This window comes from Leptosomus discolor, chromosome 1 (genome assembly GCF_034619465.1).
Source record: "Leptosomus discolor isolate bLepDis1 chromosome 1, bLepDis1.hap2, whole genome shotgun sequence".
NCBI lineage: Eukaryota > Metazoa > Chordata > Aves > Leptosomiformes > Leptosomidae > Leptosomus > Leptosomus discolor.
Genome location: NC_141391.1, coordinates 85,179,001 through 85,205,245, shown reverse-complemented (window position 1 = coordinate 85,205,245; position 26,245 = coordinate 85,179,001). Strand labels below are relative to the sequence as shown.

Genomic DNA, 26,245 nt, shown 5'->3' with positions numbered 1-26,245 from the left:
TCCCTTTGGTCAGTTGGGGTCAGCTGTCCCAGCTGTGTCCTCTCCCAGCTCCTTATGCACCCCCAGCCTGCTCGCTGGTAAGTGATGTGAGAAGCAGAAAAGCCTTGACTCTGTGTAAGCCCTGCTTAACATCCCTGTGTTATCAACACTGTTTTCAGCACAAATTCAAAACATAGCCCCGTAGCTAGCTACCATGAAGAAAATTACTCTACCCCAGCCGAAACCAGCACACCATTGCAACAACTGTTATATTTTAGCACGTGCACACACAATTTCAATAAATTTGTTGCAAATGTGCCTCCGCACCTGTCTTGGCAGGCCTGAAAAAGAAGGAGGGCTTACAAAAAATAATTAGAAACAAATAGCTGTGGCTTTCTGTTCTGATTTAGCATTTGAGAGAGATTACTCGAAAGAAATCTTTCAGCTGATCCAGGACCTTTCCAGGGATTTTTTTCTCAGCTCTGAAGTTAGCTGGGAGGTTTTACACCACAACAAAAGTACCTTCTAACTAGAATAAAAACTAATCTATAATATTTTACTTGCTGCCCACTCACTTCCTCTCTAAAAGAAATTACTTGGTTTCTGTGTCCCTGATCATCAAGTACCAAATCAGCACTGGGCAGATCTGGAAGATGGACAGGATGTCAGGATGATTGGTGATACTGTTCTGTGAGAAGGATCAGTGGTTGCAATCCAGGCGGTCTGACTTACTTGCAAGTCTGGAAGTGGTCTGATTACATTAGGGAAATGGGATGGAAAACAGTTGTGGTTCTCATCTTCCCTATGAGGATATCAGGGTTTATGGCAAATGAATGGAATTTCTTCAAGAAATACTAGGATAGTGCAGGTCATGCCTGGAAGCTGATACCAGAAATTCTCCGCACTGAAGGTCTGGAGTGGTGAGCACTTGAAGTAAGCAATTTTCCTGCTTACTTTCCTTTCCAATTTTCTTTCTGCCTTGCTTGCTGAAGGCAGAGATAACGGATAATGAAGTGATTCTAAGTAACACTGTCTTATTAATGAAGGAGAAATAAGTGGAATGGATGCTTGCTTGTGCATGATGACTCAGGGTGGAGGAAGTACAGAACATGTTGGCAGTTTTGTGCTGTGCTTTGTCTCTACTAGGGACGATCTCATGTCTCCTTGGCTACTTTGCATAGCTTAGCTAGTGGGGCTTGTCTGTGGCCAAGTCTTCCATGGCAGTTGCCTGTAGGATATAATAATTCTCTGAGTCAGAGACTATCAAGCCTACTACTGTTTAAACAATCTTGGGCTGTAAGTGATTGATTATCCCTGTCTCATCTTTGTGGCTGGGGCGCAGATGAAGAGAGCGCCAGGCTCTGTCACCCTCTCTAGGTTCTTTCCTGTACTTTAGAATGCTCAGACACATAGACTTGCTTCATGCCTTCCTCCTTCTAGTGTACCTCACGTGGGTTTGAGTGAATTTGGTAACGGCAAAATTTCACTTACTAGCAATTTCAGTTGGAGAAGTCCCCCTCAAAGGTAGTGACAGAGTTCTGATTTTTTTTAATAGATGTATGTGGTAGGGAAGGATTTCTCCTAGCTACAGACATGCTGATCTTTCTGAAATTAAATTAGTGAGTATTTGGTCATTAATTGTAACGCAAACTGAACCAATACAAAGTCTGAGAACACTCTTCTACTTTCTTTTAGTTACTCAAGTCTGTGGCAAATCCTGCACTTCCTGGCAGGGCATGACCGCTACTCCAGTATACTTCTATAGCCAGCACTGACCCAGTTCCTTTCACTAACATTAACAGTCTGAAAATTTCTGCTTGATTAAGTCTTTAAGCTGACTCTGTGATATATGGTTGGAATAACTAGAATGAGTTCTAAAATGCTGTTAAGCAATATCTAGATGGGCTTTGCATATCAACATCTCCATTAGCTTTCTCAGTTCACTGCACTATACTTAGGAGTGAGTAAGCACTGTTTGAAAAGGAAGTTACACCCTTTATGACTTTTTCTGAAGAAAATGTTACAAAAAATTCTGTACCAGAATTTCTGCTTACTCAGGCAGAATCCTTAGGGAGTTTTAGGCATTAATTAAATAAATGCTCTAGGGCAATTACTTAATTCTAAAATAGGAAACAACAAATCTCTGGAAAAGAGGATTGCCTGAACTGGAAAATGGTTGACAGTAACATGCTATGAGATTTTAAGAGTTTAAGAAATCTAAGCTCGTATTTGTTGGAATATTTCGATACTGTGCTGTAGTTTAGCAAAGAAAGTAGAGGACAGGATTTTTCAAGCTGGTTGCTCATATCACTGTGTAGCTGCATGAATCAGCTATTGATAATTTCTGCTTTGATCATATAAAGGATGGTGGTCATCATTTTGAAAACAAACATTACTTCAGTCTGAGCAATGGAGCACTGAGTAGTCTGAAATCTGCAAGTGGCTGTATGGCAACTAGTTCCACCCTAGAGGGCCGAGAGCTTTAGATAGGTGGGCAGTGGTGGGGTTACTAGGATATCTTTGGGGGACAAGGGGGTAAGGGATTCTGGCAGATTGGTGATCCTTGCACCTTCTTTCAGTAATTTGAAATGTTAAAACTCTGGTTCTGAATGAATGGGGAAAGACTTGCCTTTTTGATTTTCTTGCCAAGTTTGAAAGCTTTCAGTACCACTCTTAGTGTTCCATCTGTCATTTTTTCTTTAAAGTGTTCATACTGTTGTTTCTAAAATGTTAGTATAAACATCCCATTTGTAGGTGGCTGGGTCCACTTTTTTACTGATGAATTTGTAATTGAAACAGATCAGATCAAATCTAGCAAGTACTGACTAATCCTGCAGAGAAATGATGGAAGAGTCAGTAAAAGAATGGGTTCCTCTAGTCTGAGTTGAGTCCTTGTCAGTTTATGTTGCTGCATTTTTTTCATAGCTGTGTTCAGCCAGGATTAATATTCATCAGTACCTGCCACTGTATTCCCTGCTCATGTCAGCTTTCCCTCTGCGCATCTCTTGTCTCAGAGCCTCTTTCTAGTGTTCAGTTATTCTTTAGGGTCGGGGTTTCTCCCGATGCTTTAATCAGCACTTGTGTGTATAGCAATTTCTTTCAGCAGTGACAAATCATTTGCTCACCAGACAAGGGCAGAGTAAAAAGGCAAAAAACCCTGAAAACCTGCTTCCAAAGCTGACTTAGCAATCAGTTGTTCAAATCAAGTAATGCTCCTCTCCGTCCGTCCCTTCCTAACTGCGCCGTCCCGCCCCCCCCCCCCCCCCCCCCCCAAACTCAACCCAAAACCTCCAAACAGACCCCCTCCCCCGGGTAACCAATAATATTTCTCAAAATAGCATTGCAGGACATGAACCAAAAGAGAGACGAAACTTAATGGTCCTAGGGTGATCACTAAAATGATAGGTGTTGGGTTTCCAGGGCCTTGATTGCTCTCTGGGCTTGAGAGGTTTTCTCATTAGCTTTTATATGTTTCCTAACAACAATGAAACAATCCAAGCAGTAGATTTCTGAAAGAAGATTGCAGTTCATGGGTAGTTAAAGTCATTGTTCATCAGTGGCATGACTTAATACTGATCAGACTGTGTTATATCTGGAATGTGCTTTGTGCCATGTCAGAGTGATTCATTATTTATTTCGTGTTGGCTGGCTGGTATGTAATACATGATCTCTGTAAAATCCCTGTAGTGTTGGCAATTTTCAGAGACTTGGGTAAGAAGGACCTAATTAATGCCTTATCTCTTTTTGCACCCACCCTACTGATGCTTTTTTTGTTGGTTGTGGTGGCTGTTCTGTGCTATTTTCTGCTCTTCAGAGAACCAGTGCATAGTAAGAGCTGATTTCTTCTGTGGCAGGAAGCATAAGTTCTTTGAAGAATCTACTCATTTGCACAGTTATTCAAAATAACCACCACTTGAAAGTTTGTCTTTTATCTGATCAAATAAGTTCTGTAAAATATGGCTAAATTTTCCATAGTATGAATTGCTTTTCTGATGTTTATTACTGTCCTTGGGCTGTAGGGCAGCAGTGCCACTTTGCTTTCAAAAGCTTCATGCACAGACTTTGTTACAGAGAGATTCGTGTGATACATAAACATTGAGGGTAGTGCTGTGGTAGTTGCTGAAGTTGATCAGAGCCACAGAGCACATCGAACAGGAAGATCCAGAGGCAGAGTAGCTCTGAGGTATCACTTCATAAGTAGCTCCTTTCCTCACCTGACTACAGAAAGTAATATTTGAAGCCTTGTCTATTTTCTTACTATCATAAACCTAAAAATCTTGTGAAAGATGGAGAGCGGGTTTATAATGCACCTGTCAATAACAAAACATGAACACAAACAGTAAGCTGCCTGATGTTGAACCTCGGTACAGCTGTCATTGGCAGAAAATCTGCCGCAGGTAGAAATGAGATTGAACAGTTGTATCATGCAGTGTTTCTTAAAAGACACCTCAATTAAGACTTAGCAGACGTTAGTGAGAGTTTTAAGGGTTAGATCCTCTTCTGAATATGTGCCCCATACCACACTAATGTAACTGTTGAGAGAAGGAAGCAGCCCTTTTAGAAGACAAACACTGTTTGGGGAAAAATGCCTGAATCTTAACCTGCGAGGCCATTTCTCCAGTGGAATTTTTGTTGGGCTTGCAGCCCCATGTCGGGTTCTGACCTAAAGGGTGGGAGAAGCTCTTAGCAGGGCAGATGAAGCTGTGCTTTCACAGCCTGGCTTTGTTCCAGGACATTCTCTAGAGCTTTAGTAGGACTCATGAGAATCCGGTGTTTGTGTTTTGCCTACTGAAAGAAGGAAGAGCCGAGAGTGTGGCCATAACTTGTTTGAACCGACACGCTCTGTTTAATGAACAGGAGACCATGTGTTTGCTAACTGATATTTTTGGGTCTTTCTGGAGAAACACATTTAAGTATGATATATTAGTGAAATCTACTGTGGACTGCATAGACAGGTCCATTTAACTTGGAACCAGTGTTTTAATTGAGGAGTTTAAGGGCTGAGCGATGTCCTTCAAGAAGTTAGCATCCCACTCAGTGTATCCCATGCTTCCTTTTATTTATGGCATTACACTTGAATTGTTTTGATAGAGAGAATATCTTAGTACAGTAAATACTGAAAGGTGAAAATAGTGAAATCTGTTTTTTGTGGGGCGAGGAGGGGATGACATCCAAACACCTGGGTATTACCATGATTCAGTTAGCAAAGTTAGACCAAAACATACTCCCCCAAATTTTTTAGGAAGAAAAATCTAAAGCTGAGGTTAGGGGTCAGTATTTAGGTGTTTGATGTACTTTTGAGAATGAAAGAATGTCTAATCTTGACTTTAGCCTCCAAGCTTAAGAAAGCAGAAACAAATGAACAAACACACCCTCATTGTTTTTCTTGTCAACTGTAAATATTCATTAAACAGCCATTAAAGTGAAATTTTTGGTATTGGAAGAGAAGCATATACTTGAACTACTTGATAGCTGCTTGTTAGTGCTTCATCTCCATTTGACAAGAGTCAGGAGCACAACTTTAAGGTTACCTGGATGTAGGCAAGTAAATACCTCACGGAAAAATTGTGTTTGATTTCAGAGTGTCAGAGTGTTTGACATATACATGCAGTCTGCTGTATAGCTTGTAGCCACTTCTGATGTCCTGTGGTTTTTTTGTGGCCACTACTTCAGGAAAAAAGTGAAAGTAAATGGAAGGAAATAAAGTAAAAGCAGACAGTCTCATTTTTTTTGATGTAATAAGTATTCAATTAATGATTTTTATTTTTAGTTTGTGGGTTCTTTTTTAGCTGAATGTGCTGCATGGTCCTCACCTTCATGATTTGAGAGGTAATTAGAGGATTTGTAATATCCCACTGGTTCGATCACAACTTCTGCTTGTGACATTTTGTAATGAGTATGTAGCTTATAAATAACAGTTTGAAGGTATGAGGTTATACAGAGATAATTGCACAGCTGAAATGCATTGGCACAAGGCCAAAGGCTAAGCATGTTCCACCATCCCTTCTAAACTGAATAACTTCACTTTATGTATTGTATCATCAGAACTTGTTTTCATTACTCCCAGAGGGCAAATTAAGGTTAATAAAAATCTGATTCCAGATTACCCATATGTGTGAGTATTTGTATTTTAGAGCCTTGCTTTATCAAATTACATTCCTCACTGGCTGTGTATATATGAATACAAGTACGTAGGTCATAGTTTTGGCTCATGTGTTTCTACAGTTTTGAACTGATTTACTTCTCTGAGACAGACTTCCTCTAAACATGGTTTCAAGACCTAGCAGGATTCTGAACGTGCTTCTTCCACTGAGCCATGGTTTCTCACATCCTCTGAATCCCACCATCCTGGGATAGCAGCCATTTGACTCATCCGCTTCAGTCCTCAAAACCAGTATTTGTATATTCTCTTCTTTAAACGTTACGTTAAATAGCATATTCTTCATACAAGGCAACCCAGTATTTTGTGGATTCTTAGGCAATCTGAGAAACCCTTTAGTAAAGGGACTCTGGGGGGAATATTTTTTCCATTTTCTCCCTGTGATAAATTAGTTATATATATAATCGGAAATATCACACGCATGTTGGAGTCACCTCTTTTAGTACTCTGCTTTTACAACATTAGACTATGGTCTTGTTACCCTCTTTTCTCTTCACTCTCTGCTCCACGCCCTCCTCTTCTCCCCACTTCCCAAAAAGGAGGACTTCTGCTGTCTTGATAAGACAGCTGTTTCTGACTCTTAGCGTAAGAAAGAACATTGTGTATAAAGGACAGTGTGAGAAAGGGCCTAGTGCATAGGAGTATTTCCCCAGGGTAATCTTTCAGCCTCTGTAACTCTGTAGTTCAGGGACTCGCTTTTTCAGAGGTGATGTCTTTATCACTTGGTGGATTTTTTCCATGTATGAATTTGTCAGTTTTTAAGAATCTATGTACTCTTATAGTGCCAAGAATAGCTTTCAGCAGAATTATCCTGTTGCTGACGTTTTGGTATCTTTTTTAAAAGAAAGGCTTTTTCCACCCCAAAAATTAGATTAAGGAATTAATAAATTGCTTTTGTTGGTCTTAACATTAAACGAAAAGGTTTCACACCAGTTAGTTAATATCCTCAGTCTATTACAGTCCCGATACTGAGAACAAAGCATTAGGAAAACCAAAGAGAAGTCATAATTGGGAATGCTTGGGGGAAAAATAAATCGTGTTACCATGTATAAATCTATGCAATCTGTTATGCAATTGTTACTTTTTTTTGTTTGTTTGTTTAAACAATTTTTCTCTACAGGTTATTGACATGCCAGAACACAATCCTGGAGATATGGGTGGAACAATGAGACTGGGGAAGAGGAGGACTGTTTTCAAAGCACAAAATTCTGTTTTAAGTAAGTTACATTTCTGCTCTTATGACTTGCCTTTTGGATAGGAACTCTGTGACATGGCAAAGCAAAAATGCCAAAGCACATTTTGTTAAAGGACTACAGCCTCGAGCAAGCTGTTGGCTGACAGCTTCCCTGAGCTCATTCACTCTGATCCTGTTGCTGTATACATATTGTATACATTTACCCAGGATCAGAATGTAAAGAAAGAAATTAGAGATATCTGGAAGTCCCAATGAAAGGGTCAGTTAGGGTCCGACGCTTTAAAGAAACAATGAGGAGACTGTTGAGATAACTGAAATGCATTTTATGGTAGTTTAATTCATTATTTTCTTGGGAAGATCAGAGTGTTTTCTTACTGTTTTCTTTACACGTTGATAGGACATGTGAACAGGGCGTCTTGTTCTACCCCTGAAGCTTTTTCGTAGAACTAACCCAAACTCCTACTCATTGTGCTCTTGCCAGACCTAAACATTGCTTGTCATTCCCTAGAGTTGCCAGAACACCTCAGCATTAAACATCATCTGGCCTCGCTGCCTTAGTCCTCGCCTTGTCTTGACAATATTTGCTAGTTTGTATTCTAATTGTAGCCAGGCCCTGCTTACCTCCAGTCTCTGTTCCTGCACTGCCCTAGGCCTAGCCCAGCCCTGGAAACAGTCTTGTTTTGGGAAAGTAAATTATTTGTTGTAGGAAGGGAAAATTATTTGCTGTAACGGGATGCTTCAAAAGGCACAAGAAGAGCGACCAGAATATAGAACAAATGATTCAATTTGATCTATATGTATTTTACAATTGAAGTAATACTTGTCTCCTATTAATCAGCCTATTATACAATAATAATATAAGTGATGCTGCAAATGTGTAAAAAGTGATTTCTTGTCCATCGATTAAATATGGGCATATTTCTTATATTGCCCTGCCCCTGACATTGATCTGAGCTATTACTGTATTTAGCTATGTTGAACTTACAGAATGTATCCTTTTGAGCTTTTAAAAATGACAACTACTTCAGCAGGAGACCAAAGTGTAATATACATGCTCATTTAGTGAAAAATCTGCCTTTCTGTGGAATACCCGTGCTAGTGATCTGTCTGACCTGGGTGATACTTTGCCTAGGTGTGATATAGATATGCGTATCACAATGTACAAATTGTTCTGTGGCCTAAACACTTCTTGGAAGAGTTAATAGAAATTAACATGTGCTGTATCTCTTGACCAGTATTATGGGTTGTTTAGCTTACCATATTTATCAAGGACTCATAGAAAGCTCTGGTAGCTTACTTAGGAAATCTGATTCCTGTTTATAATGCTTTACAACTTGAATGGAAATAATAGTTTTGAAAAAGTAGTTCCTTAAAATTAACACATAACCACTTGTTGTAAAATGGCAGTACTATCACTCCCCAATTTTTTGAGATCTTCTTGGGAGTCTAGTTCTTGTACCAACCCCTAAGCAAGATGGTAATCCTAATGACACTAGGATAAATTGAGAGCAAAGTTTGAGCCATGACTGTAAGTGAGAGATATGACTAAATTCTGGTTTACTGCATACCTCTAACTTCTTGTTGCTCTGGAACGTAGAGTGTTCCAGATTAGACTTGGAGGACTGCAAGAGTAATTTGCGTAATGGGATCAGGAAAACAGAGAAAAACAATACTCTCTGCTTGTCATTGGAGGTATTATGCCAGCTGCCATGCATAATCTATTAAAATGGAACGGATGTTACTAAAAGGCTTCCTTCACTGCACCTTTTGCGTACAACTGTTGTCAAACCCCGAGGGGATTTTATGTTGCTTGTTCAGTCAAACATTTTTTATTGTATTTTGGGGTTTACAATTTAAATTAGTTTAAGCGTCGCCTTCAGACTCCAGTCTACCTAAGCTATTTCTGCTCAAGGAATGTTGAATATGAATCCTGAATAAAGTCAGGTAAAGTAAATTAAAAGAAACTAGTCATCACTGAGAAAAACAGAAAGCTGGATTGAGACGAATAGTGTCCTATTATGTTTTACATGTGAAATTTTTTTGAGGTTTAAATTACAAGAAATAGTTGTAACAACTGTTAAAGCAACGCATTAGCATTAATTTCTTTTTTGTTGTATATTCAGGAAAACTTTATGGCGATGAAATGTTTGTAGAGGAGCGACACAGGCATCGATATGAGGTAAGCACTGCTGATGAACTTTTGATACTCAAAGTTAAAAATTAAGCAAATTGTGTTTCTCTGGTAGGCATGATTCTCCTTAAAACGAATGAGAGATTTCTTACATAAATATAACCCCAAATTTAGCAATGGTTAGATAGTATAATTTAGATCAAAAGGAATCTCTGTAAGTCTTCTGGTCCAACTCTCTGTTTGGAGCTAAGCCAACTGCAGAATTAGATCAGGTTACTCAGGATTTTGTCCCATTTGATTTTGTATCTCTCTGAAGAGAGGGATTCCACAACATCTTTTGACAATCTGTTCCAATGCTTAACCACTTCATTGTGAACCCTTTTTCCCCTTATAGCTAATAGGAGATTTCCTTGGGCAGTTTGTCTTTTATCTCTCGTTCTTTGCTGTGCATCTCTGATCAGGGCCTGGGTCAGTCTTCTTTATACTGTCCCACTAGATAGATGAAGTCAGCGACGAGATCCACTTTTTGCTTTCTCTTCACTAGGCTGAACAAATCCAGCTCATCCCATCTCTCCTTCTGTGTTGCACGTGGTCCAGCCCCCTAACCATCCTGGCTGGACGTCCTACGGACTTGCAATCTCTTCTCTTGTACTGAGGGCCCTGAAACTAGACACAGTATCACAGAGGTGTTCTGGAAAATGTTCAACAGGGGGAAATAATGTAGTGTACTCTTTCTGTGGCAGAGAAGGTGCAGTGCCTTAGCAAATTGGCCTTGGAGAGTGATGTCAGAGATTGCCTGACTTGACTTCCTGTGAAGTATTTGAAAGGTAAAGGCTTATAATCCTTAAATGCATTGCTCTGGGGCCGATTTGGCTTATTTAAAGGCTTAGATTATGTTCAGTGTGAATTCTTTCACAGTCTACATGGAGGCAGACTTCAGGCATCTACAGCTCGGAGGCTAATTCAAATCACTTCCTTCCTGCCATCCAAGTCTGTAAGCCCCTTGTATAGGTCCCTTCTTCTGTTTGAGAACATCTCAGCAAAGGTGTCTGTGTACATTCAAAATACTGTCATTCAAGCAGATGGGCAAGAGCTCCTAGCTATCTCTGAGATAGTTACGTAGGGACCTGACTCCATCCGTATCTCCAGAGAGGCCTGAGCTATGAAATCTGTGCGTGCTACAAACAGATTCAGACAATGTTAAGTTTCCTTAAAAAGCTGGGAGGAGAATGTGATGGTGGTAAAGGTGCTCAGAGTTTGTATATTAACTGAGTGGTTAGAACGTCACCAAGGAAATGAAACAGCTCACTGCAGAGCTCTTCAGTTTGAAGAGCTGAACCACAGCTTGTGTCATAACCACTGAAATGCGGTGTTCAAAGAGGAGGTCAGTCTTTATGCGTACAGCAATGGGCTGTTAAAAAAAAATGAGGAATGCAAGCTGCTCAGAATCAGGAGGGACAATCAAGCAAACAAAAGGGACCCTGGCTTAATATTTTGAATGTTATGTAGTAGGTTTTAAAATTACTAATTTATCTCTTTATTTAATAAGCATGTCTACTTTTACAAATTTGTACCAGAGTTGTTAAGACAAGAAAGCAGAAGTCCTCAACTCTTTTCTCAATTATTTTCATTCTTATATGCATACTAAAAACATTACAATAACTACTACTGTTTGTTAAATCCAAAAATAAATAGAACTGCAATTATTATTACTTTGAATATTTCAGGTGAACCCAGAACTGACTCACTGCTTTGAAGAGCAAGGTTTGAAATTTGTTGGCCATGATACGGAAGGAAACAGAATGGAAATTATTGAACTGGAGAGTGAGTGTCATACTTGTCTGTAGTACTTTCTGCATCTACTAAAATCATGGAAACTACAGGTTGTTACATGGCATATAGGCACAATATTTAGCTGTCATAACAGCTAAGATCATGTTGGGGGATACTGCTGGCTCCACCTGTGTATTACAATGGGTGAAGATTCAGAGGATGTTAGAAGTCTTACACTTTTCAAGGGTTGTGCATATATTTGATTATCAGGGAGACGTGTGCTCCTTTCGCAAAAGGTCATAATTCTAGCTCAGTGGGATTTGGCTATATAGAATCACAGAGTGATTTGGGAGATCATCTAGTCCAACCCTCTGCTTCAACACAGGGCTACCTTTAAACATAGTTCAGGTTGTTGAGAACCATATTGGTCAAGTTTTGAGTATCTCCAAGTTGGATTTCAAACTACTCACCACCACTCTCTGAACCCAGCAGTCCATCCATTTTTTAACACACTTTTTAGTCTACCCATAGTCCATAGCTCCCAACTTGGATGCTAGGAAACTGTATCAAAAGCCTTGCTAAAGTCAGGGTAAAGGAAGGGTACTGCTCTCCCTGCATCCAAAGACTGATTGTCCCCAAGCTTCTTGTGCCCCATTGTCTTTCTGTCCTTCATGTGTCTGAAAATGCCTTGGAGGAGGATTTGTTTCATAATCTTGCCATAAACAGAGGTTAGGCTGACCATCCTGTTGTTCTTGGATCCTTCTTTTTGTCTTTCTTGACTGCCTTTTTCCAGTCGTCACGGACCTTTCATGATTGGCTTGGCCTTTTAAAGGTAAAAACCAGCTTCACGATGGCATTGGCCAGTTCATTAAGCATCCTCAAATATTCTTAGTCAGGTCCCAATAACTAATATATGTTCAGTTTGCTTGAGTATATGAACTATATATACATGCAATATAGCCAAAGTATTAAACATCACTGGAATATATTACCTAGAGAGGCTGTGGAATCTCCACCCTTGCAGATAGAGACCTTGAAAACTTGACTAGACAAAGCTGTCAGCAACCTGATTTAACTTTGAACTTGACCCTGCTTTGTGCAGGAGGTGGGACTAGAGACCTCCCAAGGTGCCTTCCAATCAGTTCACGTCTCCTTCAGTTACCTTCTGTTTAGAATCAGAGAAAAAAGTTTGAAAATCCGATTGAAACCAAGCTCCTTTCTTTCACAGAAGTGATTCACATAGATGAGGGTTTGATACTGTAGAAATGTGGTAGATTTGGACTACTTTGCCAAGTAAGACTTGATGTCTTTTCTAAAAGATTCTGAAATGAAAAGGAGCTACACTACATGAGTAGCTCTTAGAAACAAGCCCTTTGATTTTGCGTGATTCTTTGATTAACTGCGTGCTGTTAGGTCACTGTTGGCTAGGTGAGTATCAGGCACCTGAACGTGCAGGCTACCTTACAAGATTTTTTTTTTCTTTTCTTATGTGGCTCCTAATTGCCATTGGTTAAGTTAAACTTCATGCACAGAAACATAAATTTGTCATAAGAATACATCCTATGGAGTGCTATTTGTGATGTGATACTCCTGAGAATTCATTTTATATACTCCATGGTATGTTGAAGAACAGTGCTGTAAGTCAAGCAACTGCACCATAGAGAGTAATCTGAGAGCAAAGGACACATGTGAATTCATAAAGTACTAATTGTCATGGTGTTCTTTGCTTAGTTTGTTCCTGATAGATTACCTCTGTTACACATGCTGGTGTTGGGAGGCTATTTTGTCTGCTCTGCCTGAAACAATTTCTATAGAAGCATCGTGAAATAAATCAAGCAGAATTTTTAAATTGCATGTTACCGTGAAAAGGATAAAAGCAGCACTAAAACCTGGAATTATTTCACAATGGGCTAGAAGGAGACTCTGATTACTAAAGAAAAACAGTCATCATAGGGAGGAGGGTGGGCTGAAGCAGAAGCACAGAAATAACAGTATGCCAGATAGCTTAGGCAAAGCTTTAAGCGGAATATCCCCACCGGAAATATTTGGTGCTTTGTCATTGCCTTGTTTTACAGCTTTAAAGAACTAAATTGTGTGGTAGAGAGAGAGATGTTATGGGTTAAATTTAGGATCCAGGTTCTCTTTAAGACATAGCAGCAGAGAGAAGAGAAGTATATAAATCACATAGTTTACCTTCATAGAGGAAACACCCAGCTTTCTTGTTATCAGTTATTTCATACTGCAGAGAAATTCCTTGAATGTTTGGGATTATTTTGGAAATTGTCGAACCAGGAGAGATCTGTGGTTAATTTTGTCCACTGTCCTGGTGCTAGAAGTGGTTAATGTTAGCTACTTTAAAACAATATTCAAAGAAGGAACAGGGTGCATGGCATGGAAAAGTACAAAACCGTTTTTCTTTCCTTATCCTTTCAAAGAAGACAGAAGGGAAGCAGAAGCATTAGTAAAGAGGTGCTTTGATTGGGAAACAGAGAGCTGAATATTTAAGAGAAGATGAAGCAGCATGGCTTGTTTAGCTTAGCAGACAGAGTTGAATGATGGTGATATTGTCATCCTTAATCACACAGGCCAAACAGCGGGAAAGAGCACCATAAGAAATGGATGTAAGTTGACTGTAACAAGGATGGCCTGTGAATTAGGAAAAGGTTTCTAAGCAAAAGGAGAAAGTATCAGAAGAGCTTTCTAGTGGTAACAAGAAAACCTAGGGAGTGTAACAGCAGAGCATTGATGCTTTGTGCATGAGACTACATGATGTAGCTGCATTCAATAACAGGAGACTGGACTTAATGTCCCGGGTGATCCCTTCTAGGCCTAATTATTTCAAGCTTATTTCCCCCTATTTTCTCTGTGTGTTTCTTCGTATATATCTCTTAGTGTGTAGATAGTTGCTGTATGGTAATGCTTAGGAACTGTTTTATTTTTCCCTCAGATATGTATGGGTGCGTGTTCTGGGTATACATGCATAAATATATACTGGAAACCAACACTATGAAATAACATAAATGTAGACTTTGTGGTTGTTCCCCCCACCCCTTACATGTCAGCACAGGTTTATTATTCGGTTTTTAATTACATCATTGTGCACGTTAAGGTTGAATCACAGAATTATTTTTCCTTAATTTGCCTTACTAGCCTTCTGCCTCTGTTGTTGGTTGCTTTTTGTGGAAAAAGTTAAGGTTCCTGCTGCCTTGCCCTTAAATTCACATGTGCTCATCTGGCTTCTGGACTCCTGTGTGAAATCTTCAATAAACTTATTTCCTAACAGCTGTTGTTCTATCTTCTTCCTACATCTTGTAATTTTCTTTGACATCTGTCTCGTAGATCACCCATATTTTGTGGGAGTTCAGTTCCACCCAGAGTTTTCCTCAAGACCTATGAAACCTTCACCTCCGTACCTTGGACTGTTGCTAGCAGCAACTGGGACACTCAATGCATACCTGCAACGTGGATGTAAATTGTCTCCAAGGTAATCTTTCTTTCTTACCTGCCTGCAGTTTGACAGTCACATTTTTGGAAGGACTGTCCCATCCTTCAATTCAGAAGTCTGGAAGAGGAAAAGGAGTTCTTCATGTATTGATTTATTTGTTCCTGTGCATGTCTGACATAAACCCTGGTGTAAAAGTATCTGTAAGCAGTAAGCACAGTTCCTGACTTCCCTCTTTACAGAGGCTATTAGGGCTAAAGCCAGATCCATAAGTTATAGACTGAAAGAAGTAAAAAAACCTATAGTAAATTCACATGAAGTTAGTGGCCTCCTGTGTTAACTTTCATTAATGGTAGTTTCCCAGTAGGGAAATATATTTGCTAGAGGATCAAGCAGCGAAGTGAAATTCTTACTTAGCTAGTTGTATTTGAATGATGATAGTAACAAAAAACCCCACTGGTTTTATTTTGCTGTGGCTAAATGATTAATACCATCTAGCAGAGACAGGCCTGAAACAAAACAGTTGGGATATCTTTAGACTTATAGAAGGGTTTGGATCTAGGTCGAAACTGGATGGTTCAGACAAACTAAAATCCTTTGTCCCAGTTCCCTTGAACACATCCCTTGTCATTATCTACCTTTTAAAATTTGTGCCAGTGCATTACACAGGTCAAATTTTTGTGGTGCTTGGCAGGAGGTAGTCTTCAAGCACAGTAATCTTCAGTCTTCTTGTCTCTTGGGCACTCTCTGCCTCACAGTTCGTCTTATTTCCCAGGTCCCAACATCCTTTCTTTTACTGCTTACTCCCATAAGTATACCTATTTGTGCCTTTGAGATAAAGACAAATTACTTTTTTTGAATGAGTGATCTGCATGTGTCCTGCTAACTTAAATTTAAATCGTTTAGCATTATAGCAAATATGTTTTCTGACCTTGACTTTAAGTTTCAGCAATTACAGAATGTGCTGCACGTACGCTTATTTGAATTAATCAATAAAAAAAGTATACCCAACTCTTTTTCTTCATGTTCATACAATAAACTCAAACTAACACTTAAACGTTTGGCAAAGACAAAAATTCATACCCTGAAACTTCATCTATAAAAAGTATAAATTTTACCATTTACCCAGTTACACAGCAATCAAGCAAACCCTTCTGTCTTGTGAAAGAGCATTGGAATAGAAAAACATTTTGAGTCTAAAAGAGGAGCATTTTGTCAGGAGGGTATTTCAGTGCTAATTACAGCACACCCACTCACATTAACATATCTACCTGCTGAGTGGAAAGGATTTCCATTTTAAACCTTTAAACCCCAGAATGCTAGTGATTTCGTTGAGCAGTAAAGCTAACGCATGTCATAACAAGACTGAAACAAATCTGAGGAGAGGATTTTCTGCACACCTCATCCAGCACTACCTACATGAATTGTAGTCATGCTGTTGACTAGAGCAAAGATGTAACCTGAAAGAGAATTTGTGGAGGCCAGCAAGTTGAGCAGATTACCTAAACTAGGCTATTAAAGACACTTTTAAAAAGAGACTTAATGATGGAGACCTGAGACAAAAGGAAATACATATTTCAGCATGAGATTCTTAACAGGAAATTATTACCCCAGAACATTAAACAGCCCCATAATTAGGATGCTATTTTAGAACATCTGACACCTGGACAGAAGCCCTAACTTCTAGGCAAAGCAAACAGTAAATTTAAAGATGCATCACACCTCCCAGGAACGTGCCCTAAATGAATAAAAGCGAATAAACCTTTTTTTAAATTTTTGTGAGGCCTAGTCTGAGAATGCTTACACGTAGGCATGGGCATACCTAGTTGGAGACTGGAATGCATCCTCTGGGGTAAACTTAGTTCCCAGAAGCTTTGGTGTGTACAGAGACAGTCAAGAACTGAGCAAAGGATCAGAGTAACTCAGTGATGAGTTATTACTTAGTTACCTGAAGTAGTAGTTGGGCATCTAAGTTGCCTTTGTGGTTTCAGCCACTCGTGCTTTATGGTGTGAGTGCCTAACCATCAAAGCCATGCACTTCAGTTCCTTGTGAATGCTTTTAAATCATGACATTTTCCAAATCTTCCTGTGAAAATACTGAAGTCACCATTTCATATGGAGCTGAGGAAGGTGAGAGACTGCCAGTTTACATATTTAATTTTAAAGGACAGAGAAAACCAGAACCACAGGAGACTCTCAGAAAGTGTCCAACACCCACAAATACACTGCTTTTTAAGAGAAAACCAAAGGTTTTAAGATAAAACGAGTGAGTGAAGAGGGGAACTTCACATGTAATGTTGTTGGTTTTACTGAATCTTACAGAATTTCATCTGGAAAAACTAATAAAATCTGGCTTATCTTTGGGAACAGTATCATATGGATTGCAAAACCAGTGATGTACAATAAAGCCATGTTGCTGGTTTTTTTTCCCCATAGCAAGTTTAGCATCAGCAGGCTTTATTTCTTCTTTCCCCTCAACCAACGTATTTATTAATGGGCCACAAGAGCAGGCCACAGTGCATTAGTGATATTTGCAAATAATGTTGTTTAAATAAAAGCTGAAAGCACTATTCAGAACAAAGAAGTAACATAGAAATATATGGGAAATTTAGAAACCTGTGCTGGAAATAATGAAGTCATGTCTTTCTTTGGAGGAGGAGCTTGGCAAGCTAAAGATAAATAATTTAAACACAAATGTCCAGTAGATGGGAGGAAGTGTAGGAGTGAGAGATGTTCCTAGGTGAGAAATTGTGGGCAACTAGGACTACCACCAAAAGAAACTTTGCAAGTCATTAGTGAATATGCTAATGTGGGGAACCAATTGAATGCCATCTAGTCCCAGAGTATTCTGTTAAGTTCTGGGCAGGTTATTAATAAAAGGTGTGTTACGAGTTGCATTCAGAATCAAGGAACAAAAATGGCCGGAGGACAGAAGGAGTAGTGCATAAAGAAAAAAACCTCAGAAGATTTGCCTGTGTGGTGCTTACTGCACTAACATGGTCCAACTGTCTCCCAAACCATCTGTGTAGGGAGGTTTGGGCAGGCATCTATAAACAGAACAGGAAACAGCCTGTGTGACATGTTCTGCTCTATGAGGGACAAAGAAGGTATGGGCAGGGCTATTTCTGATGTCCCCTGTACATAGTCCCCAGCCAGAAACACATCTGGCACAGCATCCGATTTCTGCCATCGGCCAAATCCAGACATTTTGGAGGAAAGTGAAAGAAATCTTGTGGTTTGAAGGCTGTCAAGAGAGCAGCAAGAGATGGGCTGCTTCACAAAAGAAGACGATCCAGGAGACACGGGTGGCAACTGTACTGGTGGGGGTAGTGTCCTCAACAGCAGCAGTCAGTACCAAAGAAGGCAAGCATACTGGCTTCAGCGACAGTCACCATGTCCTACGGACGGTCCAGGGCAGAAGTGCAAAGTGTGAGTCAGGTCTGAGATCAATCCAGGAAGTCCATTCATCAAGTGACTACAGGACTACAGAGAGGGGTGCAGGCATGCCTGTGACATAGCTCAGAAGGATTAGGAGGCAAGGCTCCTGGGCCCATCGGTGGAGGCCCCAGGTGAGGGTGGTCAGGGCAGCTAAGACCTGTTGGTCCCTTAAGAGCTGTTACAGAGAACTATAGAAAAAGGTTTAAAGGAAATCCCTTCTCAACCATAGTGGTACTTAGTGATGAACTTAGTAAGGGTTAGTTACGGCAGTTACTTGTCGTTTTAATGTTAGATGTTTACAGTGAAGACCCTTCTGAGCTAGTCACCTCAAGTCTTTTTCTGTAGTTGCTAAGTGAATATGCACTTTAAGGAGCCAAATAGCTCATGATAATGGTTAAGTGAGTCAGAAGCGTTACACTCTACAAGCGCCTGTTTCTCTCCATTGATTGTAAGAAGCTGGTGGTAACTACCTCAGATGAAGATGTTTCAGGCTGAATGTATTGAATCCCATGCATGAGACTCAGCTGAGAGTACTTACAACACCCCAATATGTTCTGGCATCTTGGTTATTATTTTTGTAATGCTAGGTCATAATAAAACTGTTATCTTAGATCCAGTTATGTGAGTGCAGATGTCTGGCAGGCTGGAACTGGGGAGTCTTAGGTGTGCGCTGAGGGGTTTTTTAATGAAATGATTTCATGGAAGCATAGGGTCATATAATGATGGTGATCATAATAAATGATAGATGATAATTTTTATGATCGTATCATAACCATAAAAATATGCACTGAGAAATATGGGTGACTGTAATTATAACCATGGCCCAAACAAATATGCATTTATTTTAAATAATGTTTTAATGACTATAATAATTTTAATCGTTCAGCTTTTTGTGGGGGGAATAAATAGTAATAACCAACAGATTTCTTTTTGCTAGGTTCTCAAAAGCTATGACAATTATTTGTTTTAAACAGCCTGTACTAAATGTAATTATGTTTATCTTTGATTTTCATTGAGGAAGAAATGCACTCAGCTTGGCTCCTGCCTTTGCAGGGAATAGCATTACTATAACAATTGTTTAAATTGCTTACATTTCTGGAAAAAACGTATCAATTATACATTAAAAAAGGATGAAAAAAGCCCCTTTGAAACTGTGTCAAATACTTCGTTTCTAAAGAATGTTGGTCTGGATTTTCCAAATGAAACAAACAGAATGTTCAAGGAGTACCCATTTTAAAGTTGCCTGTGTTTCTTAATAAAACATTGGAAGGAGGCAGTTTGATGATTTTGAGTGTTCATTTGAGAAATATAGGTTTAAAATTGATCTTGAGTCTTAATTCTAGTGATTTTGCAGCTGAGATTGATTGCTGAGGTAATGCATTCCAGCTTCATGCCGTGTGGCCCCAGCTATCGGCTGTCTTCTGTGCCATACCTATAGGCAGTCTTCTCATCTTGCCTCCTTTTGTGCTTTAAACTGGTGCATAGCAGAGGTATGATGATGCCTTTGTCAGCGGAACAGAGAGATCTGACACAGGCATGAATTTGGTAATAAAGGAACACATGCAGGGGGAAGCCCTTGTTATTGCTTGCACCTTGAGAAGGTGGGGATCTGAGGATGAGTGAACTTTAAAACAAAACAAAAGCCTGTAATGTAATTTCTCAACAGAGGATGTTTTCCTTACTCCAGTTAGGAACTGGTTGGCATTTCGCTTTGCGGTGAATGTATTTTCATTAACTACAGGTAGATTAGGTGTAATGATCAAAGTGACCAAAATTCTTCATCTTGAGGATGGAAGTGACTGACTAGATGCAGTGACAATGCATACTCTGAGTTTTGTTCTGCTTTTCTCATCTTTATATTCCAGATCCCATGAAAAAAAAAAAAGATGGAATAGAACCAGTGTGGTGGCCTTAGATCTGCTTACTAGCTCCTTTTTTATTGGAGTCCACTGTTGTAAGAATGGTTACAAACAAGATGAAGTGGATGTTAGGTTCCTGCCCAAGATAATTACTAATTAATTTGTACACAAACTGAGGGAAAACTTGCTGAAGGAAATGTAAGCATATTTTTTCAATTGAGGGCTCAGTGCGAAAAAGAATTTCATAAAGGAAAAGCCAGGCTTATTTGATTTCCCACCACCACCACTCTCATAGCCAGGACATTTAAGTAAGGTTACAGAATATTAGCAACTATGAGCACAAACTATCCATTTGATTTTTATGTTTAATATCTGTGTAGCAACTCAGTGTAATTTGGAAGGAAGTGCACATTTATTCCGAAGAGAGGTGGTGACTCATTTGTGGTTGCTCATCAGCTGAATACAGTTCATATCACAGTAAGTCTTACGAACTGGGTATCAGCATTGGTTTGTAGCTGTAACACCCAGGTGCAGATATGCCAAGATTCATGAGTCCCTGTTTGCTTTCAAGTCTACTGGCAGCTTAACTCTTGGAGAAGTTCAGGTTTCGTTGGAGCCCAAGTTGTTCTTGTTAACATGATGCCACAGCTTCTGGGAGTGCTTAGAGATAATCATTCAAGCAGCTCAAACTGTGAGGCTGGCAGCTACCTGAGTGAAGCCCAAGGGCTGATCCTTACCTGGGTATTTCCCTTACCTTTCTTGCTACTGTGGTCTGCCTGTTAGAAATAAAACTGACTTACACTCAACAGAACAGCCCTAAAATAGGGGAAACCCGGAGATGCTGCTGCAGAAGTCAAGAATGTGATGACAAGAGCCCTCCTCTGGGATGTGGAGTCAAATCTTGTACTGAATTGGGCAGTGTGTGTACAGGAACAAAATTGTCTTTGGCTGAGTAAGTGTTTTAGCCTCTGGGCTAGTGGCTAGCCAAGTGACCCTCAGCTTCTGCAAACTGGAAACAGGCCTGAGAAGTTGGGGTGGTAAGTCAATGAAATGACATAAGCATCCAGCATTGTGTGTCTGCTTTGTGGGTGAATGCCTCTAAAACCTATGTCACTGAGTGGGGGAGAACCGATGATGTGAGTGCTGGGTGGGATCAGCGCCTAGCTGTCTTCAAGAGATGAAGCTGGGTGGTTGTCCACTCACCTGGTTGGTCCCTGAGCATTTTTACTTAAGCATCTGTCTCCCATACTGTGTTATATATGGAGCTCTGGCATATGTTTTTGGGTTGTGACTGCCACTGGGCAGCAGAGCCCATTAAAGAAAAAAAAAAAAAGTTCTCTGAAGACTTTGGGCTTAAACCAGGGCTATCATGAGATTACACAGCTCTCTGCAATCACAGTTTTACCCTCTGTTCTGTGGACAATTTTTGCTATTGTGCTGTGATACGAAAATGCAAAACTGTTTTAATAATACTGAATTTTTATTCCATGTTTCCATGGGTACTTTCAGAAAGAAGTAAGTACAACGTCGGTGATGTTGTGTTTGTCTGTGTGCATCTGGCATGCTTGATCATACTATTAACAACACTTTCCTCACTTGAACTGTGTAATTGTTTGCCAGCTGGTGAAATGATCAAATTGAGCATTTCTCGCTAGCCTGATGTGACACACTCTTTGTAAGAACCACATCAACAAGATGTGTGCCATAAAATCACAGAACGGTTTAGGTTGGAAGGGACCTCACAGATCACCTAGCTCCAGCCGCCTGCTATGGGCAGGGACACCTTCCACCAGACCAGGTTGCTCAAAGCCCCATCCAGCCTGGCCTTGAATACTGCCAGGGAGGGGGCAGCCACAGCTTCTCTGGGCAACCTGTGCCAGTGTCTCACCACCCTCACAGTAAAGAATTTCTTCCTAATATCTAACCTAAATCTGCCCTCTTGCAGTTTGAAACCGTTACCCCTCATCCTATCACCGCACTCCCTGACCAAGAGTCTCTCCCCACCTTTCCTTTAAGCACTGGAAGGCCGCTATAAGGTCTCCCAGAGTCTTCTCTTCTCGAGGCTGAACAACCCCAACTCTGTCACCCTGTCCTCACAGGGGAGGTTCTCCTCTGTGAAGAAAGAGATGTCATGTAGAGAAAGGGCAGAATGCTGTAGGCAAATTCTTGATAATTGTTAGAATGTTGGAATATCTACTCTGTCTTGTACAGAATTTTGTAGTGATCTGCTGTAACTGTGGGAGGCTTTCCTAGCAGGCAAAGATAGAAATTAAATGAGATGACTGTTGGTGCCACTCCTGTCCCACTCTGTTAAAATGGCTGTGTTTTTACTCTAATCTTTGATTTTTATTTTTTTTTTTTTTTTTTTTGCAAAGAAGAGAGGGTGAAATTCAGGCTACAAAGCAGTGTTCAGTAACAAGCGCCAGTACAACTGAGTGCAGTTTGTTCACTGTTCCACATTGCAGTCTAGATCAAAGATACCCAGCTGCGGGGTTACATAGTTCCCCTTGAAACATTGCACAGCAGGCAGTCACTGTAGATCGACTGATGAGGCTGTGTCCACGTGGGTCATGGGCTGAGGATGTGCTTGATGTCTCAGTGGGACTTCGTGCCCAGAGGTGGGGAGCATGACGTGGCTGAGGTCCTGTTGGCTGGAGGATGAAAGTGTATGTGATGAGTGAGGTGTGACAAGACAGGAGTGCAGTGGCTGGAGTAGAGTTGGTACCTAAGGCTGGCACTAGTGTACCCACACGAACAAGGTCTGAGATCCCCACCTGTACTGTGTTAACCATAACCTGCTCTCCGAAGTATCACAGAACTGACCAGAATTGTTGCGCCTCAAATGTACTTTCTCAGCTCCCTGGGCTCCCTTTGCTGGCTTCTGATCTTGAGAAATCCAAGTGTGTGGAAAACAGGCTGTAGAATTAAGGTGGTAGGGGGAGGTTGAGACTGGAGGTTCTTCTGAAGAGGTGCGCTTAGAGTTGAGATAAACCTGGAGACCTAATAGACATCACAGCTGACTGAAAAAGTGGTTTGTGGGCACTTCTTTCTCTCAGTTGCTATGGTGATTCCTGTTCTTCACTGTTTCCTTGTTCTGGCCACTTATAAAATGATCACTTGCATGGCAGTTTGTTCTGTGTAAACTGGTCTACTTCTCTGAGGAGACAGTGGAAGGGGATAAAATCTCAGGAAAAACTGTCTGGATATTGCTTGGTGCAATGCAGACAGTTTAGGTTCTGACTGGAAGAGCAAGAATTGTAATTGAAGCATTCTAAGTAAATAAAGTTGTCTTAACTTTTTCTTTGGTCAAAACCATCATTTCCTATATCATAAAGGAGAAATTCCTTTTAGTCTTGCTCTGAATACCTGTTATTCTCCATGTTGTTAATCATGGTCACAGGCACACAGCACCAGCAAACTGTAGAATGAAGGTACAGGAGCCAAGCAAAAAGAAATTAACATACTGTTTATCAGGTAGAATGTTTTTTCTCATCGGGTCTTAGACTCCAAACTTAAGCCAATTCCTGTAGACGAAGGCATTCTAAAATACCGAAATTGAGCACGAGCTTAAAGTAGTTTTCTGGAAATGGGTTGCATTTGAGGAAAGTGTTGGCCATATGCATCATGTGGGTTGGGGGGTTTGAAATAAAATATTTGGTTTAGATCCTTCTGACTGTGTATTGCTTTTAACAGTGACAGCTACAGTGACCTCAGCGATGACAGCTCTCCAGAAAAAGAGTTTTCTAATTCAGAAACAAGATGAAATGATTCTATGAAATCACAGAAATGGATGATGCTATTTAGGTAAACCGAATCATTTTGATACTGCGTTATGGCGTTTCTTTCTTCTAGACTTAAAACAGGAGACAGGGTTATCTTGATTTTCCCTTTTGTTTCAAATCCCATCTGAGAGCTTATGTTTTCTTCCTTGCCTGCAGCACTTAATTATTTTCCTCTTCTGCTGCTTAACTCTGCAATTGTAATATTAAAGTCTGCTAAGTGTTTTGGGTACAGCTTACATGTAGGATGCTTAATGTTTGAAGATACAAGGAAAAGGCATTTTAAAATTATGTTTTCCCTTTTTTGTTACTTTAGTTTTCAAGTTTGGATCACTTCAGGTACACTGTGTTGACATGACTTTTTATTTTGCATTAACATTCACCTGTAATTGCATTTGATGCATTGATACAACAAAGACATCCCAAATACTTGGATTTACTCTGCAGAGTGATAGAGATACAAAAAAGTTTTATAAAATCGTAGCTTTGTTTGCTATAGGCTTTGCCAAAGGGATGTTGGATTTTTTCAGCTGTAAACATGGTAGCCATAGATTTCCCTTCGGTTTGGAGGTTATATTTCCTGTGAGACACCTGATCTCTGCAGGATCTGGGTTTGAATCTTAGTCTTACTTTATTTTCCCTACACAGATTCATCAGACTTGTGGCTGCTCTGGTACTGTGATACAGGCGTATGTTTGTGCTTTTCAGTATTTCTGAGCACTTCTTTAAGCAGGACAAAACTTTCCCCTCTGGTTTTATTCCTCTCACATGGTACTCACTGAGCAGCTGTGCCAAACAGATGATTAAGGCTGCATGTGAATGGTGCATTTCTGCCTGATGATCTGCTGGTTAAAATACTGGCATGAGATGCCAGAAACTGGAGTTCAGTCCTTAGCCGTAGCATGGGTTTCTTCTGTGATTTTTAATTTATTTCTTTTTCCCTCTCATGTACCACATGTTAAAGATAATAGTACATCCCCAAATAGTGAGAGTGGAGAACAGAATGTTAAGTGATTTCATGACCTGGTGCGTGCAAATACAGTACTGATACGTGTCCTAGAGTGACCAAAAAATGAGTAGACAAAATGTTCCTTTTCACTCTTGCCCAGATCCTTCCCACCTCCAAACAATACTAAGGGTCTGTTTCTTGAGACCAACACATGGTACAGGACGACCTCTTTAGCTTTGACCTTGCTTTCCTCAATGGAATTTGCTAATGGTAATTCACTGTTTACCATTGCAGATGTGATTTTTTCAGTGCTTGGATGTAGGTACTTTTGTGCTTTTAAGTGGTTATCAGTAGTCAAGCTGATTTTGTTTGAACATGTCACTAGTGGATACCAATTACATTCAACAGAATTACTCTAGGAAAGATTAAATAACTAGTTCTAGATGTAAAAGAAGGCTAGAGGCATTAGCTCATTTATTTTTATCTCAGGGTTAATTCTACCCATTAATCAGAGCTGGATACACATGTACACTGTATTTAGCTTTGTGTTTTTGCTTTATGCTGTTTGACCTAGATGAAATGCATCTACTTGTAGTATTTACCATAGGACTACTTTGAAGTCAGTCAATGGATTTGGGAGAAACTGACACAAGCATGAAATAAACTGAGTTACAGAAGAAATATTTTTAATCATTATTTTTTTTCCGTTTATTCTTCCTTCCCCTCCCTCTTTTTTCGTTACAGAAAGTTTGGAACAGGACAATATTGAATAGAAGAAAGTAGACGAGAAAGCTGCTTACGGTCCTCATAGTGTCTCCTTCTATACTGTAATTCTCTTTACAGATGACATTACTCTCCTGTAGCAAAACCTGTTCTGTATAAATGCTGTTTCTCTTTAAAAATGACAAAATGCTTGTGCACCTTAGCTGTTAATCATTATTGATCTTGTCATATATTTCAGAGTGATCTCAGTTGAATATCTATTAATTCACTAGTTCACAGCTGTTCTTGATTTGAAGGAAGATTTGATTGTTTTTGGTTTGCCTTAGAACAGGAAGATAGAATGCATTAGTTCATGTGAATGACAAGGAATGCACTAAAAAATTTAAGGGAAAGTTGTTTTATCCATGAGCAGTAGAGAACTGTTTCAGGTTTGTTTCCCTATTAAGCTTGTTGTATATAGATATTTTTTTACTTTTTTTGCTGTTCAATATGTACAAATGAGAAATTGTTGCTGTATTTCATCTGTTTGTGATTATAATAATTGAAGTTGGGTACACATCTTTTCACTTTGCTTTTATAAGTGATTTCACATTACAAAAGTTCAAGTTTGTTTGCTCTGTTTCTCCTGAAAGTCTGTTAATACTGTAATTCTGACCTACGAAGTACCAGAAGTGATATTAGAAGGCGGTTTTGTATTTGTATTTTATAAGAGAGAAAGTAAATACACTCATATGTTAAAATGTGATTTGAACACTTGTATAAAAGTTGTAGAAGAACCAGTCATAAACCTGGAGCATTATCTGGGCTCCAACCATGC

General features: G+C 39.8%; 1 protein-coding gene across 1 annotated transcript in view; it reads left to right on the top strand.

Moving 5' to 3' along the window:
• CTPS2 (CTP synthase 2) overlaps positions 1-23,740 on the top strand; it is a 76,745-nt gene extending 53,005 nt beyond the window's left edge. Inside the window, exons 14-18 of the mRNA XM_086482035.1 lie at positions 7,260-7,356; positions 9,458-9,513; positions 11,193-11,289; positions 14,578-14,722; positions 23,671-23,740. Coding sequence (XP_086338161.1) covers positions 7,260-7,356; positions 9,458-9,513; positions 11,193-11,289; positions 14,578-14,722; positions 23,671-23,740 — 465 coding nt within the window. The remainder of the gene's footprint in view (positions 1-7,259; positions 7,357-9,457; positions 9,514-11,192; positions 11,290-14,577; positions 14,723-23,670) is intronic.
• The last annotated feature ends 2,505 nt before the right edge of the window (positions 23,741-26,245 follow it).